General features: G+C 47.2%; 1 protein-coding gene across 14 annotated transcripts in view; it reads right to left on the reverse strand.

Moving 5' to 3' along the window:
* ITGAL (integrin subunit alpha L) overlaps positions 1-15,925 on the reverse strand; it is a 73,991-nt gene that overhangs the window by 21,228 nt on the left and 36,838 nt on the right. For 7 of the 14 annotated variants that reach the window (XM_070231912.1, XM_070231909.1, XM_070231913.1 and 4 more), the window contains exons 3-17: positions 15,337-15,457; positions 14,120-14,222; positions 13,379-13,473; positions 13,199-13,266; positions 11,860-11,977; positions 11,605-11,735; positions 11,017-11,162; positions 7,495-7,627; positions 7,183-7,333; positions 4,996-5,069; positions 4,785-4,917; positions 1,743-1,894; positions 1,265-1,402; positions 351-548; positions 60-190 (exon numbers count right to left, since the gene is read on the reverse strand). In XM_070231912.1, coding sequence (XP_070088013.1) covers positions 60-190; positions 351-548; positions 1,265-1,402; positions 1,743-1,894; positions 4,785-4,917; positions 4,996-5,069; positions 7,183-7,333; positions 7,495-7,627; positions 11,017-11,162; positions 11,605-11,735; positions 11,860-11,977; positions 13,199-13,266; positions 13,379-13,473; positions 14,120-14,222; positions 15,337-15,391 — 1,826 coding nt within the window. In that variant the 5' untranslated portion in view covers positions 15,392-15,457. Of the gene's footprint in view, positions 1-59; positions 191-350; positions 549-1,264; positions 1,403-1,742; positions 1,895-4,784; positions 4,918-4,995; positions 5,070-7,182; positions 7,334-7,494; positions 7,628-11,016; positions 11,163-11,604; positions 11,736-11,859; positions 11,978-13,198; positions 13,267-13,378; positions 13,474-14,119; positions 14,223-14,391; positions 14,480-15,336; positions 15,602-15,925 lie in introns of those variants that run through there. The other 7 variants (XM_070231917.1, XM_070231915.1, XM_070231919.1 and 4 more) reach the window with 5 other exon arrangements.

The raw sequence follows: 15,925 nt of genomic DNA on the forward strand, positions 1-15,925 counted from the left end.
TGTTCAAAGGATGGGAGCTGAAATTATCATTAGGCGGGACTCAGGAGTCCCCGTCTTACCTCAGCATGATCACTTGACCCTCAGCCCCGACAGCCACATCTGCCAGCCCATCTTCTCCAAGGTCCTTCACCCCGTGGATGGAACGTCCAAACCATCGAATTCCTGATAACACCTGGGTTCCTTCTATCCTCTGAGACCAAGAGAAAAATTCACGCTAAGAGAAAAATTCACGCTAAGCTAGGGAGAGGACAGGCTGGAGGGTGGGCAGAGTCAGGCTGGGGAGAGAAGCTGGGTTTGGAGGCTTCCAGGTGCCTGGAAATGGGTTTTTATTGGGAGGCAAGGCACCTCACCTGACTTGGCTCAGGGCTCAGCCCGCCATGGCGCCCATTGAAGATGTACACAGCTCCCTGCTCCTCCAGAGGGGCTCCCACAGCCACGTCCATCAGCTCATCCCCATTGATGTCCGTCAGGGCAGTGATGGCTGCTCCAAATCGCCCAAGGGGGTAGCCAGGATCCCCCTGAAGTTCTGAGGCCACTTCAAACCCCAGCTGGGAAGAAGCAAGGTGACAGGTGCCACCTCAATCACTCAGCAAGCTTTCACAGGGTGAGGCACTGTGTAAGTGAAGAACGCTAAAGAAATGTCACATGTGGTCCCTCACAGAATTGGAATGGTGCCTCAGACTGACCTGAGTTCAAGTCCCAGCTCCACCTCTTGCCATCTGTGTGGCCTCGTGGTTTTGGAAAGTTACCCAGACTTGCTGAGCTGCAGCGTTCCCATTTGTAAGGTAAAGCTCACGGTATCTCAGGTGATTGTGAGGATCAAACGAGGTCTCATATATATAAAGGTTTGGCATGGGACCTTGCACACAGTCACCCCCAGTGATTACTAGTCATTGTTTGTCTGTTGTTCTAAAGGTCTGATTAACACATGATCAGACAGGGATAGCTTTTCAGAACTTTTTTTTTTCTTTGAGGAAGATTAGCCCTGAGCTAACATCTGTTGCCAATCCTCCTCTTTTCGCTAAGGAAGACTGGCCCTGAGCTAACATCCGTGCCCATCTTCCTCTACTTTATATGTGGGACACCTGCCACCACATGGCCTGACAAGCCAGGATCCAGAACCCGTGAACCCCTGGCCTCCGAAGCAGAATGTGTGAACTTAGCTGCTGTGCCACTGAGCTGGTCAACCTTTCAGAATAAGTGGGACCTGAATAGGCCTGGGAATGTTTCTCCCACCCCCTCAGCTCAATGTCCTGGTCTGCACCTGTTTTCGCTGGTAGACAAACACTCGGCCTCCTCTCTGCTCCCCATAGAACAGAGGAGCTCCAATCAGCAGCAGCTCTGTCTCCCCATCTTGGTCGACATCAACGCCACACAGCTCACCACCAAAATAAGAGCCGACCTGCAGGGAGAGGAAGACATCGGAGGAAGAGCCCATGAGCAGGACCCCTCCCTCAGCTGCACCACAGCCCTCTTACTCCAATCCCTCAAACGAAGCCTCAAGTCCTGGACCCCACTTAGAGCCGATATGAATTAAGACAAGTTGGGCTCTGTGAGGTTCCGTTTCTTAAAGGCAAGTGGAGATGACAAAGCTTACCTCAGAGGGTTTTGTGAGGAACAAATGTGACAGTGCTTGGCACAGGGTCTGCTGCCCAGTAAGTGGGTAAGTGTTCAGGAGACACAGGGAGCATAACTAGTGTTCTACCAGCCCCTGATCTGCAGATGCCCTGGGCCCTGCTCACCTGGCTCCCATTTATCTTCTGGATCTGGCTCCAGTGGTCTCTGTTCTCTGACTCTTGGAACAGCAGCACCCGCCCCACATGCTGGTATCGGGGGGCTCCAGCTGCCAGCAGTGATGGGAGCCCTCGGGAGGGCAGCCAGGCCACGGTGTAACCTGAGGAGAGAGAGATCAAGGGGCTTGGAGTTAGAAACACAGTGGCTGCTGGAAGACGGTAAAATCCAGGGGCAAAGGGGGCAGAGACCTGGGAAACTGGGTTAGTAGCAAAGACGCATTGAAAGAGCCAGAAGACTTTCTCCTAAGAAAAGGAGCCACAGGCTCTGAGTGGTACAAATCTGCCATCTTGGTCCAAGGCTGCGTTTCTGAAACGGTGGACAACACACATGCCCAGGAAAAAGCAGCCACGTACCACGGGGCAAATATGGTGCACCCTCTTGAGGCTCAGTTCACCTGAGGGTTGTTAAGGGAGACTACACTTCTTTTAAGTAATAAACTAAAATGGGATATATTAGTAAGAAGAATGCAAAGTTTGCATAAATATTAAAAATACAGCATGAGACTTGAAAAAACTTCCTGCTTAAAGATCCCCCTTCAGGCTATCTTCATACTTCACAGCTCCTGTGGTGAGCGTCTCTCCCCTCCAGCACTGATGGAATGTTTAAGGAAACGCTGCAGGAAACCGGGTGAGGGACTGGGCTAGAGCCAGCAGCCACCCAACAGGAATGCTGACTAAAAAGATAACTAACCGACCCAACTTGATCTTCTCTGTTTAGAGCAGTCGAAAGCAAGTGAGAAAAACAGCCATGTCTGAGAGTCGACAGCACATGAAAGGAAGGATGGAGAGGCTCCTATTGGTTCATGTATATTCCTGAAGCCCCAGGGTGAAACACTTGCCCTTTGAAATCAGAGAGACAAGGTTTTAATCCTAGTGGCACTACTTCCAAGCTGTGCAATCTTGAGAAAATTACTTCATGCCTCTGAACCTCAGTCTTCTCATCTAAAAAAATGGAGATAGTACTAACCTTAGAGAGTGGTTTTGAGGATTAAATAAAATCATGGATTTAAAAATATATATATGAATGTAGGGGGGTGTGTGTGTATAGAGGGGTGGGCACCTAATTAGAGATGAAACTTTGAGGTTCTCTCTTCTTCTTTAGTGAGTAGCATTGTCAGCTATTTTGCAGCATGCTGAAGAACAGATAAGCACCTTGAAGGCAGAGGTGCAGGCACCACAGTGCACGTGTAGTGGTTACTAGCACAGACTTTGGGCTCTACCTACCAGTTCTGTCACCCTAGGCAAGTTATTTAACCTCTCCTGGGCTCAGTTTCTTCATCTGTAAAATAGAGATAATAAAAATAGCTACTCACAGGGTTGTTGTGAGGATAAGATGAAATAAAATACGTTAATACACGTCAGGCACTTAGAACAGTGTCTGGCACATAATATTTGTTTAGCAAATATCGTCAAAAAAAGAAAAAGAAAAAAAAATCACAGAGGGCAGCCTCCCTTAGAAAGGTAGACACAGGGGCCGGCCCCGAGGCCCAGTGGTTAAGTTTGCAAGCTCTGTTTCGGTGGCCTGGGGGTTCGCTGGTTTGGATCCTGGGCATGGACCTACACACCACTCATCCAGCCATGCTTTGGCCGCATCCCACATAGAACTAGAGTGACAGAATGACTTACAACTAGGATACACAACTATGTACTGGGGCTTTGGGGAGAAAAAAAAAAGAGGAAGATTGGCAACAGATGTTAGCTTAGGGCCAATCTTCCTCACCAAAAGTCAAAATAAAAGAAAGGTAGATGCAAGATGAATAGCACCAATTTTCCAGAGGAAAGTATTTAATAAGACCCTCGTATTCTGAGAGTTTGTTAAAGGAGTGGCCCACCCCCATACAGGGGTCATGGATGAGGCAGGGTGGAGGGTGCTGGTTCTAGATCTTTGAGAAGGCAGAACCTGGAAGCAGTCCTATCCCAGGGTTCTAGGAGCCAGTTTGTACCTTGAGACAGGCTGACTACATGGCTGTGAGTTAAAAGAGCTATAACTTTGCAGTACAAGGGTGAGGTCCCTCCACCGCCTGCAACTGGCATCACCGTGGGTGCACAGGCATCCAGAGACCTGTGCAGGACAAGACCGCAACAGTGACGCCATGAGGCAGAGAGAAGCAATAGCAACTGTGGATTGACCAGCCTCATTTCCTCCGTTTGGCATCAGAACATCTCCTGAGATTGAACCAACCCTGGAGTTCCTGGATAATTCAAGAGGAGGAAGCCTCAAGGAGGAGCTGCTGGTCCACCTGCTAATGAGGCAGGTTGTTTGAAAACGTATTCAGGATTTAATGTATAGGTATGACTGAGTGACGACACAGAGAGGTCACTGCGTTGAAAGAAGTTTATTACTCACAGTTCCCTAAAGCAGGATGCAAGGCAGGCTACACAGGGCCACCTGGGGGAAGCACCGGCATCACTGAGGAGGTGGGAGGAGAGAAGGGAGAGTATGGCCCAGAGCCCTTATTGTGGTTTTGGTGGGAAGAAATGAATGAGGCAGGGTCGGCAAGCAGGAGCAAGCTCAGGATTGGACAGTTTGAATAATGTCGGTAGGCTCTGGGCTATAGGGGTGGTCTTAGTCGTCTAGTACTGGCCCAGGGGTGATTTAGGTCAGAGGGAATACTGGCTTGGTGTGTGAAAGTTAGATAAAGTTGGTGGTTGGATACAGGCTCTGGATTGTCTGGCTGGCATATGGAACGCCTGCCCACCAGCAAGTTGTGAACTCTCCATAGGAATTAGCTAGCCCTGGGAGGGGAGTCTCTCCAGGATTAGCAAAGCCTCACAATGTCGAAGCATCATAAAACACAGAAAATAAAAACATGATTAATATACAGGCGAGGGGCTATTAAGGGAAAAATTAAGAATGTTATAACTGTATTTAAACTCTGAGTTTGTTCATGCCGGTTGCTAAATTGCTTTCATTATTATTTTGAAAGTCAGTCAGAGCGATTCTCTGGCCCCTAAAACTGAAAGAACTCAGCAGAAAGGAGAAGTACTCACCCAAATAGCCTTCTTTCACTTCTTTTGTCAGTGGTTCATTCCCAACAAATGCATCATCTTGTAGGTCTACCTTCAGGTCTAGAAAGCCCCCAGCCCAGTCCTTGGCTCCAACTGCCCCCACAACGCCACGGCCCTGCCCAGGGAAGGAGAGGGGCAGTCAGTTGCATTCTCACAGCAGCCCTCTGCCCATTACTTCAGGCCTGCCACTCACCTTGCTGAGGTCAGCGCTGATCCCACTGGAGGACAGCTCCATGTCAAAAGATGTCAGGTCCTGTCTGCTTGTGCCTGAGGGACAAGAGAGAGGAGAATGGGCCAAGACCCAAGGAGCAGTAGAAACAGTGATACTCACGAAAGGACTGAGAAAGAAGCATAGAATTTACCTTTTGGCAAGGTAGAAAGAGCACAAACTTTAGAGTCAGACTGGAAAGCGACTTATGCTTTCACTCTCATGTAAAACTCCAAGAGTGTCAGATGTGGATATCCAGTTACTCCAGCTCAGCATTGTCTAGGATGCGGCTTTGATTTCTGTCCCTACTCAGGCTTCCTCACTTCAATGAATGGTGCCACATCCACCTAGTGAATCACGCTAAAAACCCAGGAATCAACCTTGATCTTCCCTTTCCCCCTGTGGCACCTCCAACACATCACCAAATCATGATGGTCCTACCTTCAAAATCCATCTGCCCCTTCTCTGAATAGTCTGTATTGCCACACCCATCAGGATGGTCCAAGCCATCCTCATCTCTTGCCTGACTAATGCAGGAGCTTAAGATTTTCATCTCTTTGACTTCATTCTTCCTCTTTCCATGCCTTTTTTCCACACAGCAAGCAGGAGTAATCTTAAAAAATGTACATCAGACTGCATCTTTCCCTTTCTTAAAAACCCTTCATTACTTCCCATTGCTCTTTAAACTAAAATCCAAACTCCTTCTGAGGAGCAGGAAGGCCCCTGCCTCCCTCACCCACCTTCTCTCTCCTCTCCTCTCCACGCTCCTATCACTGCCAAGACCTTCCCCACCTCCGGCCTTCACACTTGCTCTCCTCTCTGACTACAGTGCTCTTTGCCCACATTCCTCACGTGGCTGTTCATGCCTCAGCTCAAAAGTCATCTCAGAGTGAATTTACCTCAACTTAAAAAAGGCGTCTTCCTTGAAATCCCTTTCTAAAGTCGTGTCCTCCAGTTAAATCTCTCATCACTTTATTCATTTCCCTTACAGCACTTATCATAATCTTTAATCATCCTGTTTGTTTACTTGTTTGCTGTCTTTCTTTATCCAACCTGAATATGACCTCTGGGTTGGCAATATCCCTGAGTGTCCTATTCACAGGGTCTGGTACATGGTTGTTGCAAGCATGAATAAATTAAATAACAGTAATACCACCAGCCTTGCAAGGATGCTGAGAGGAAAGAATACAATGATATAAAGTGCCTGCTACCTGTAAGCTTTCAAGAAACATAGCAACTGTTATGAATATTTGTTCATTCACTGGACAAATACTTAGAGTAACTAAATATTTGGTGCCAGAGATACAATGACGAAAAAGCAGACACAATGCTTGCCATAGGAGACTTCAGAGTTTAGGGTGGGAGACTGACAGTGGATAGACAATTATAACACAACGTATGTCACAGGGGCTATGACAGTGAACACACAGCAGTTCCAGCAGCACACAGAACCCAGAATGGGATCAGTGTGAACTTATCAGAGGAAACTTATCACTTATCTAAACTGTGATGTGAAGGATGAGTGAAGGAAGGGCAGGACAGAGGATAAGAGGTACAGATAATCAGAGCCACGATTTACAGAGAGCCCACAAGGTACAAATACTCAACTAAGCAGTTGTGAGGGCTTGAATTGTGTTGCTTAAAAAATATACATTAAAGTCCTAACCCCTGGTACTTCAGAATGTGATCTTACTTGGAAATAGGGTCTTGGAAATAGAGGTAACCAAGTTAAAATGAGGTCATTAGGGTGGGCCCCAATCCAATATGACTGGTGTCCTTATAAAAAGGGGCTCCATTTGCCCATTTGCCCATATTAAGTAATTTGAGGCCTAGGATAAGTGAAAAGGAGGGAGCTGGGTGAGGGGAGGAGGGAATTATAGTCATTCCACTGGGCTCAGTTGACACTAGCAAGATACAAGTGAGTTCTGGGCCCCACAACGGATCAAGCTGAGCTTCAAGAGGAAGATGAATTTCATAGGGAAATAGAGGCTACTCCTAAATCATCGCCTCCTAAATTCCTACAAGAGGCCTTTTTTCAGGAGAGCTCGTTGTACAGTGTCAGACACTGAGTAATTGCTTGTTATTATTATTCAATGTGTCTCTAATCTAATGTCCCAGACCAGTTTCTGTGTACAAGTTCCTGAGCTCTCACTCCTAGGGGATGCCACTCACCCTCAATGACATAGATCTTCTTTTGCAGCTCAGTGAATAGATCTTTAAGCTTCTCAAATGTGTCCAGAATCTTTACAAACTCCTTCGTGGGTGTGGAGGCAAAGTTGTGGAGTGTCTCCTGACTTTCCTTGGTCTTGAAATGCTTTCCAATCTGTGAAGAAGTGAAGAGAGAAAAGCTGGCATCCCCAGAATCACAGACCAATTTTCTATTATTTCACAAGATCCTGGCCCCAAGGAGAAAGACAAGAGGGGTTCAGGAACAGGAGAGGGAAGATGAGACACAGGAAGAAGCCAGGGGTCTGGGGACCATACCCCAATGATGTAGCGGATGATGTCTTTGGCTGCGTCAGTGTTGCCTTTGTCAGTGGCTTCCCCGTCAGTGATGATGATAAGCACTTTGGTGGCATCTGGTCGGGCCCCCAGGTCTTGCCGGAACACATTTGTCCTGTGTCCAGGAAGCGGTGGGTGTGAGAGATGCCTCCCAAATCATCTGAGGTCTCCTCCACCCCCTCACCCTGCTCATTAAGTCACCACCCTGCTGATTATGCAAAAGCCCTGCTCACATTCCCCAGGTAGGTACTCCCAGCCTTCAAAGTTCTCTTCGTTAGGAACCTCCTACCTCACTCTTGCCGCCACATCTCTCCTTCTAGACCAGTGGTCTTCACCTGAATTCTAGGCAGCCAGGAGGTTGTCCCAGAGTCCATGGGCAGTGAGGGGGAGGTTTGGAAAGGGGAGACTCCAGGCTTCCTACCATTCCTTTCAACTAAACCACAACTACCCTTTAATGAGGTAGATCTGCTGATGATCTTGGTAAGATTTCAACGGAAAAAATGGGTTCCACAGCTGAAGCAAACTGGAAAGTTACTCTTCCAGAGCAAGTTCATATATCCCCTCCTCTGCCACCTCCCCCACCAGGCTGCCTGTAGATCTCTGCTACAGCATGTCCTAGGGAATTGAAATGACCTGTTTCTGGGTCAATTTTCCTCCAAACCATGAGTTCCTCAAGGAAAGGACTATGTTTGGTTGCTGCTGTATCTCTGGTTCCTGACACAGAACATGTGCTCAATGCACGTGAAATAAAAGAAAGCAGAGAGAACTGAACACTGGACAGGCCAAATTCCTGCCCTGTCCACACCCTCCTTCTGAAGTGAGTGCCTACCGCTTTTGCTGGGACAGCAGCTCTGTTTGAACTATCTGAGCCTTCCCTCCCCACCCCACAGCTAACCAGAGATAGACAATTAATCCAAAAGCAGCCAATTCACAACCCCTGACTTACGATGTGACCTGCCTTGGGAGCAGAAGCTGAAAGTCACATGGAGAGGCCACAGTGGGAGGTGGAAGTGAGATACAGAGAGGTGGGTGGGAAAGCTACTCGGAAGCTGCCAAAGACAGAGGAGCTCTGATGGGCGGTGCCGAAAACGCCTGCTGTCAGGGCCTCTAGTTCTATATTGGATGCGAAATGTTTCTCTAACCTCCATCCACGTAGACATGGCCTATCACGGTTCCTGTTCGTGGATTTCCACCATCATCTCTCATCTAGATTTTTCAATAGCCTCCCAACTGGCCTCCCTGCTTTGCCTTCCCCCCTCCCCCCACCCATAGTCTAATATCAACCCAGCAGCCAGAGGAATCCTTTCAAAAACAAAATCAGATTATCACTCCTCTGCTCAAAATCTCCAATGACTTCTCATCTTATTCAGAGGAAAAGCCAAAGTCCTCACTCTGGCCTCCAAGTCCCTAACCCATGCAAACTCCCAAGATGTCTCTGACCTCATCTCCTACTTTCCCTTTTCACGCACTTCTCTCCAGCCATACTGATGTCCTGGCTCTTCTTCGAACATCCCAAGCGTGTTCTCAACCCAGGGCCTTTGCTAGCCCCTCTGCCTGGAATGGTCTTCACCCAGGCATCCATACGGCTCACTTCTTCACCTCCAAGTCTTTGCTCAAATACCTTCCTTGATCTTCTTATTGAATATTGCCTTATTTTTCTTTATTAAACTTACATCTTCTACTATATTATTTAATTTAGTTATTTATCCTGTTTATTGCATTTCTCTCTCCTACTAGAATGTAAAGTTTCAAGAGGGCAGAGATTTTTCAGACAACAACCTGCAGTCCAAATCCAGCTCACGGCTTTTGTTCGCATGGCCCATGAGCTAAGAGTGGTTTTCATATTTTTGAAAGGGTTCCAAAAACAAACAAGGACTATGCAACAAATACTGTATGTGGTCAAAAAAGCCTAAAATATTTACTATCTGGCCATTTACAGAAAAAATTTGCCAACTCTTGACCTGGAACACTGGCTGGCACACAGGCAGGTAGTCAAGAAGTATTTATAAAATACATTTTCAGGACTGCTCCTTTTTGCTCCCACAATTGACATCTTTTGGGGTGTCTTCCCACGCTATGTTGACCCCTTTCTCTAAGAACTGCCCCCCTTCCCACAGAGGTGGGACTGTAGAATCCATGTTTGTGCAATGTGACTCTATGCCACAAAGGAGACCCAGGCCACAGCTGGGTGGACCCGTGGACACCTAACCCATGTTCGGCCAATCAGATTTTCTCTCCTGGAAGCTGGAATTTACGTTGTTCATTTGAATTGAGGAAATGAGGCTGTCATTTTTTTTTAGTAGACATAGCTTGACCATGTACCCACCAAAGCTGTCTACAGAGAGAGAAGGATGAAGTGGACATGATGGGTCAAGTGAGACCCAGAAGAAAAGAGCGGGAAACACACATGCAGAGTCTTGAGAAGACATATCACATGCATGCTTAACTTATGCAACTTCAACTATACATGTTTAGCAAAGAAATGAAAATGAGAAAAATAAGTGTAATGGTACAGGAGATCAATATGAGTGTATGTCCAGGGGTAGTATGAGATGGAAGATATAATTCTCTTGTTCTCCAAACTGGCCTCAGTTTCCAGGGCCACTCTAATATTTAAAGATAGGTATTTTTATTTTTTTCAAAGATTGGCACCTGAGCTACCATCTGTTGCCAATCTGCTTTTCTTCCCCTCCCCCTCCCCCTTCTCCTTCTTCTCCCCAAAGCCCCCTGGTACATAGTTGTGTATTTTTAGTTGTGGGGCCTTCTAGTTGTGGCATGTGGGATGCCACCTCAGCATGGCCTGATAAGCGATGCCATGTCCACACCCAGGATCCTAACCAGTGAAATTCTGGGCCACTGAAGCAGAGCGTGCGAACTTAACCACTCGGCCACGGGGCCGGCCCCCAAGATAGATATTTTTAAAATATACAGTATGGCCCTTCAACACAATCCAACTATGTTTGTCTAGGTCTCAATTTAAACACGGTGATCTGATCCAACTCTGGGAAAACAAATTTCTGTAGCAGATTTAGGAAATCAGGATATGCTAGTTTCCAATGTGGGACTTGAATGTATTGAATTTTATGAACAACTGAATGAATTCTTCAAAAACAATTTTGAATTTTGAGATTTTTGTTTATACATTGACTTCAAAAGCTGATCCCCATCTAAGATGTGACTTTACTGTGGCTGCCACGGTTCACAATCACTTTTCAAGTGCTAGTTCTAGTCTCTCATGGGGCCTAGCAATACTCCGTGTCACAAAGGTTCATGAGTTAGCCCTGCATCCTCCCAAGAATTTCCCTTTGGGATTTAGTTAGTATAAAGTAGATTTCTGTTACCTGCAATCAAAAGAACCCGGACTAAAATTGTCTCACTTGAATTCTTACACTAACGTGCTCCTCGCTGGACCCACCTGTTGAGTTCCTACACACTGCCACTTTAAGAAGCTAGTGCACACAGAACAACTATTGGACAGGCTCTCTCCTGCAAAAGGGAACTCACACGACATAGTTGATGGCACCAAAGGTGTTGGTCAACTGGCGCATGTGCTTTACTGTGGCCAGCAGAACATCAGGGTCCTTCCACTGAACATAATCTGAGAAAGTGAATTCTGTTTTGTAGGTCGTGGAAAACTGAACAGCAGCAAACTAGAAAAAGGAGGAAGAAATGAAATGTCGTTATGCCTCCCTCCCCACTTGTCTGCTCCAATCTCTACTTCTTATCCAGGACATGGCAACCCAACTCCACATTCCTGCCTCAAAACGTTCTTTTGAAAATGAGACAAGATATAAACAAACACAGAAATCATGGGCTTCCCACAGGCCCATGTGATCCAAACAAGCTGAGGGAGCCTGTCTGCAGAGAGAGGAAGAAAAGAGGGAAGTAAAAGCACAAAGAGAAAAAGAAGTGAGAACTAGAGCAAACCCGAGAAGCTTTCTACTCCCTCCTTCTTGTCCCTTCCAGAAGTCCAGTTACAGCCACGTCCTTAGGTTCTAGAGACACTTCATACTAAATTTTTCTTTTATGCCTTAAGCTAGTTCAGGTAGGCATCTATTGCCTACAACCAGGAATCCTAACTAATATATTTACCCGGTAGGAAGAGTTGCTAAGTTTCTTCATCACATCCTTCATGAAATCCACAATTTTCTGAAATTCATTTTGCTGCAAGCTCCTTGAACCATCAAACAGAAATACCAGGTCTACATTGCCCTTTATACATTCTGCAGAGGCCAGACACAAAGAGATTTGGTGAAGTGTCTCCAGTGGTTGGCCTGCCCATGCTGGTTCCCACGTATGGGCAGCCACTTGGAGGTATTTTTACCCACTGGATCCCCAGTTCCTTACCCTGATAACCAGGGCGCCCTTGCAGCACAGGACCCCTCAAATTCTGGTGGAAGAGGTAACACAGGCCACTTAGATAGATATTCTGGTCACAGGTCCGAGACAGCCCAGGGTCACAGGCCTGAAGGAAGCAAAGGTGAAACGGTTTGGCCTTCCTCTTGTTGTGTGTCCTCTGGGCATCAGCCAAGAACAAGAACCTTCAGAGTCATCATCCCCCAACCTCACTCCCTACAGCCAACAGCAAGGCAAGGTAATTCTGCCTCTACATCATTCCTGCTACCAATGCTATATACCAATGGACGCTTATTGCCTATAGGATAAAGTCTAAACTCCTTAGTTTGGCGTTCATATTGTTTACAGCTGGGCACTATCCTACGTTTCCAGGTCCACCCCCTTCCATTCCCAATCACACAATCTATGTTCAAGCCAAATCAAATCACTCACTATTGCCAGAATACACAATGTTGTTTCTTTCATTTGTGACTATCTTTCCTGCCATATTGCAGTTTCTTGAAAGTCAGGGCTCATGTCACAGTCGTCTTTGTGTCTCACTCCCCTTTCCCCTTCAGAATCTAGCACAATGTCTGGCATGTAACGGTAGCTAAGTAAACAAGCCCCAATTAAATACTGGATCAATAGTTCACTCAGTTAGCCTTCTATTTCTCACCAGCTGTGTCAGAAGGATCCTGCTATGATGAATTATAAAGAGCCACGGACTTGGAATCAAACGAGAATTTGATTCAAATCCTGGCTCTGCCTCTTTAAAATCATTTGACCTTGGCCAAGCCTCTTCATCCCTTTGGTCCTGTTTCTTCATGTATAAAATTTGTATACTGATCCTTATCTCACTTGAGTGTCTTGAGGGTTAAAAGAGGTAAAGCAATGCTTCCCAAACTTTAGGCATCTGTGTACCACTTCACAATTTCTGCCATATAGGCATATCATCCAATTACTTAATATTTTATTGACCTTTTTTTTAACTTTAGCCCATCCTAAGCAATGTGAGCCAAGAAATCATGAATTTGATATGCTCATCGTATATTTTTTCTGTCATTAAATAAATATATAGCTATTAAAATAATAAAAGTTTGTGTACCACCAATAATCATCTTAGATACCAATGGTCATAGATATTTCATATTTGGAAAAAAACCCTGAGGTAGGTAAGGTCTTGAAAAAAGTTGGCTCGTAGTTCTCAATAAACACAGATTAAATCTGAATCTCTTTGATGCCTTAACCTTCTATAGGATCTTTAATCCATTTTTTTCTTCCTTCTTTTCAATCTCTCTTTCCTAGAATCGAGCTTCATAGGCTCTGATATCACACTATACAAAATTCTTACCAAAAGGTTTTCATTTGTGGGGTCTCTCGCCAAGGTCATTCCCAAGTACTTGGAGGTATAGTTGGAACCTGTAGGCACCAGTAGATTGGTCTGGAGGAACTCAGGTAATCCAAGCGTGGTGGGGCCAGCCTCAATTTCCCTGAGAAACCATTCCTCCCAGATCCCTCACCAGTTACTCACCACTCAGGCTGACTGGTAGGCAGTGTCCAGTGCCTGGCTGGCATTGATAGAGGTTTCCCGTGCTGTTCCCCTCACCTGGAGCTCCCACGACAACCCTGATGAGAAATCTCACCTGTGAGACGAAGTCGCCCAGGTCTTTACCCACCCACTCCTACCTATTAAGCGGGTTCGGACTCCCCACCAGGTATCTCAAAGCAATACAGCCACTCCTCTTCAGGGAAGCTCCTCAGTACCCATCTCTTCCCTAGTGAATCCCAGATAAATAATCCAATGTGCCAGAATTCTAGAAAGTTAATTATGTTTTCCATTTACCGTCTAGAAAAACTAAGGCCGAGAATGATCTGCCAGAATATCACAGTATGAGTTCATCCCATCAGTCATCAATTCAAGAGTCATTTATGGCATACCAACCATGTGCTAGGCTGAGGTATGTACTAGGGATGAGGGGGGAAAAGAGGGAAACAAAATCCCTGCCTTCAGGGAGCTCACTGTTTAGTCGGGGAGAGAGTCACGAATCTGGGAAGTGCTGCAAAGCATTTTAGGGGCAGTGATATGTTCCCCCTTCTATTAGGCACTTATGTGGCACTTCAGTGATGGGTCGTCTTCATCCTAACGATCTGCTAGCCTTGCTCCTGTTTCCGAGAAATCCTACCACGACTGCCCATTTGACGGTCTGGCTAACCCTGGGGCTGGGGTGTCCCAGGCTCTGCAGGACGCGGAGGGCCTCGGGCAGCAGCTCACCCGTTTCCAACCTGCAGGACTCGGTACCCAAAGTGCCTCCCGGCGTGTGGGTAGGAGAAGCTTTGCACGTGCCGCACGTCCACGTTGTAGCTTGAGGCTGGGGCTGAGGGAGACCAGGGTGAGTCACCTACTTGCCCCCAGAGAGCCTGCCCGCGCCCCCAGAGCCCTGTGCGCTGATTGGCCGCCGCTCATGTGCCCCAAGCAGCCGACCCCAAGAAACCAGCTCTCTCCTTCCCAGGCCACCTACACCCCGAGACAGAGCTAGAACTTGCCTCCTTGGACTTCCCCTGAGAGCCTTGACTCTGCGAATCTGGAAGCAGTGCCTCCCTACGCAACCCAGAGCTCTGACAGCGCCAGGGCCTGGGAAGGACAAAACAACTTCCGGTTGGGCCTCTCAGCAAAGAAGGAAGGATAAGGCGGAGGCCTGGGACAGGAGCAGAGAGAAGGGGCCCCCAAGGCGATGGGGATGCCCCAAGGCAGGGTTCATCTCCCCACACACCCACTTCTTTCTTGGGCCTGGGGCCCAGGCACCCTGAGAACTCAAATAATTAGCCTCAGACTTCCTCTCACAGACTTAGGCCTTCAAGATCCCCTGATCCCTGGGAGGCTGCTTCCTCAATTATCTAATGTTCCCTTCCACACCACACCACCCCACCATGGACCAGGCTTTTCCTTAACAATTAGATCTCAGATTCCCCCATCCCATGCCCCACTTCAGGCAGCCTAGGCATCATCTGCAAACACCAAACTGTCCTTTCTGGGCCTTCTTTCCTTCCAGGCATCAGGCTTATTTCATAGCAACCTAAGATGTCAGACATGCCAGCCCCACCGTTTGTTCAGATGAAGAGACTGAGGCCCAGAAACAGGAAAGGACTTGCCTAAGATGGTGCAGAAAGGTAGTACCATGGGTAGGACCAGCCCCCAGGCCACCTCTAGGTACCCGTTAACCATCTGCATTTTTTAAAGGCCCACTCCACTCGCCCATCTCTAACTATTGCCTCCTTTGTCCCTTCTCTGTCTTTTCCTCCATACCTTACTTATACTTTGGATTCTAACTTTCTTTCTTCCTTTTCCCCCTTTTCCAGGATTCTTGGGCTCCACATTACCTATGTCCAATCCCACCCTTAAGGCAGCTCCTTGTTTACTGCAGTTCCATAAGCCCTGCAGTTTCCCTGGTCACAGACACATCCCTCTCCCTCCCCTCCTCCCTTGCCTACCAAAGAGAAAAGGCCCAGACAGCAGCAGCCTCATTACGATGATGCAGGAGTTCATCTTTCAAGGGCTGGAGGGACCCGGCTCACGCTCAGCCTCAGGGGGCCCTTAGGATTTGCTGGCAACCTAGACAGGGTGAAAGAGAGAAATGATAATACCCCAGGGCCTCTTGCAGTGAAACTTTCTCACTGAGGCGCCAGGCTGATGACACTGGGTGACACTGGGAGGTGGAGGGTTTGTGCCTGTAGGGGTTGTGAAACCGCAGGAGTCAAGAGGAAATGTAAGCGGGTTAGAGACACTTCCTGTGCCTGCTTGCATTTTCATTTCACCCAGGTGCAGATAGCACAGTAATGAGTTGACTACCTCTCCAGCCCAAGAGGTGCTGTGTCTTAGTCTTTTACTGACATAGGAACTTGAGGTTCTTTAAAGCTCGGTAGAAGACTGGTCCATAAACTGTGGTACAACCAGAATGGAATGCTATGTAGCCACAAAAGAATGAGGAAGGAAGAAAATAAGACAGCGGAAAGATATCCATGATACGCTGTTGAAGAAAAGGAGCAAGTCACAGAACAGCATAGCTAGTAACTCATTCTG

The sequence above is a fragment of the Equus caballus genome, chromosome 13, assembly GCF_041296265.1.
Source record: "Equus caballus isolate H_3958 breed thoroughbred chromosome 13, TB-T2T, whole genome shotgun sequence".
Classification (NCBI taxonomy): Eukaryota; Metazoa; Chordata; class Mammalia; order Perissodactyla; family Equidae; genus Equus; species Equus caballus.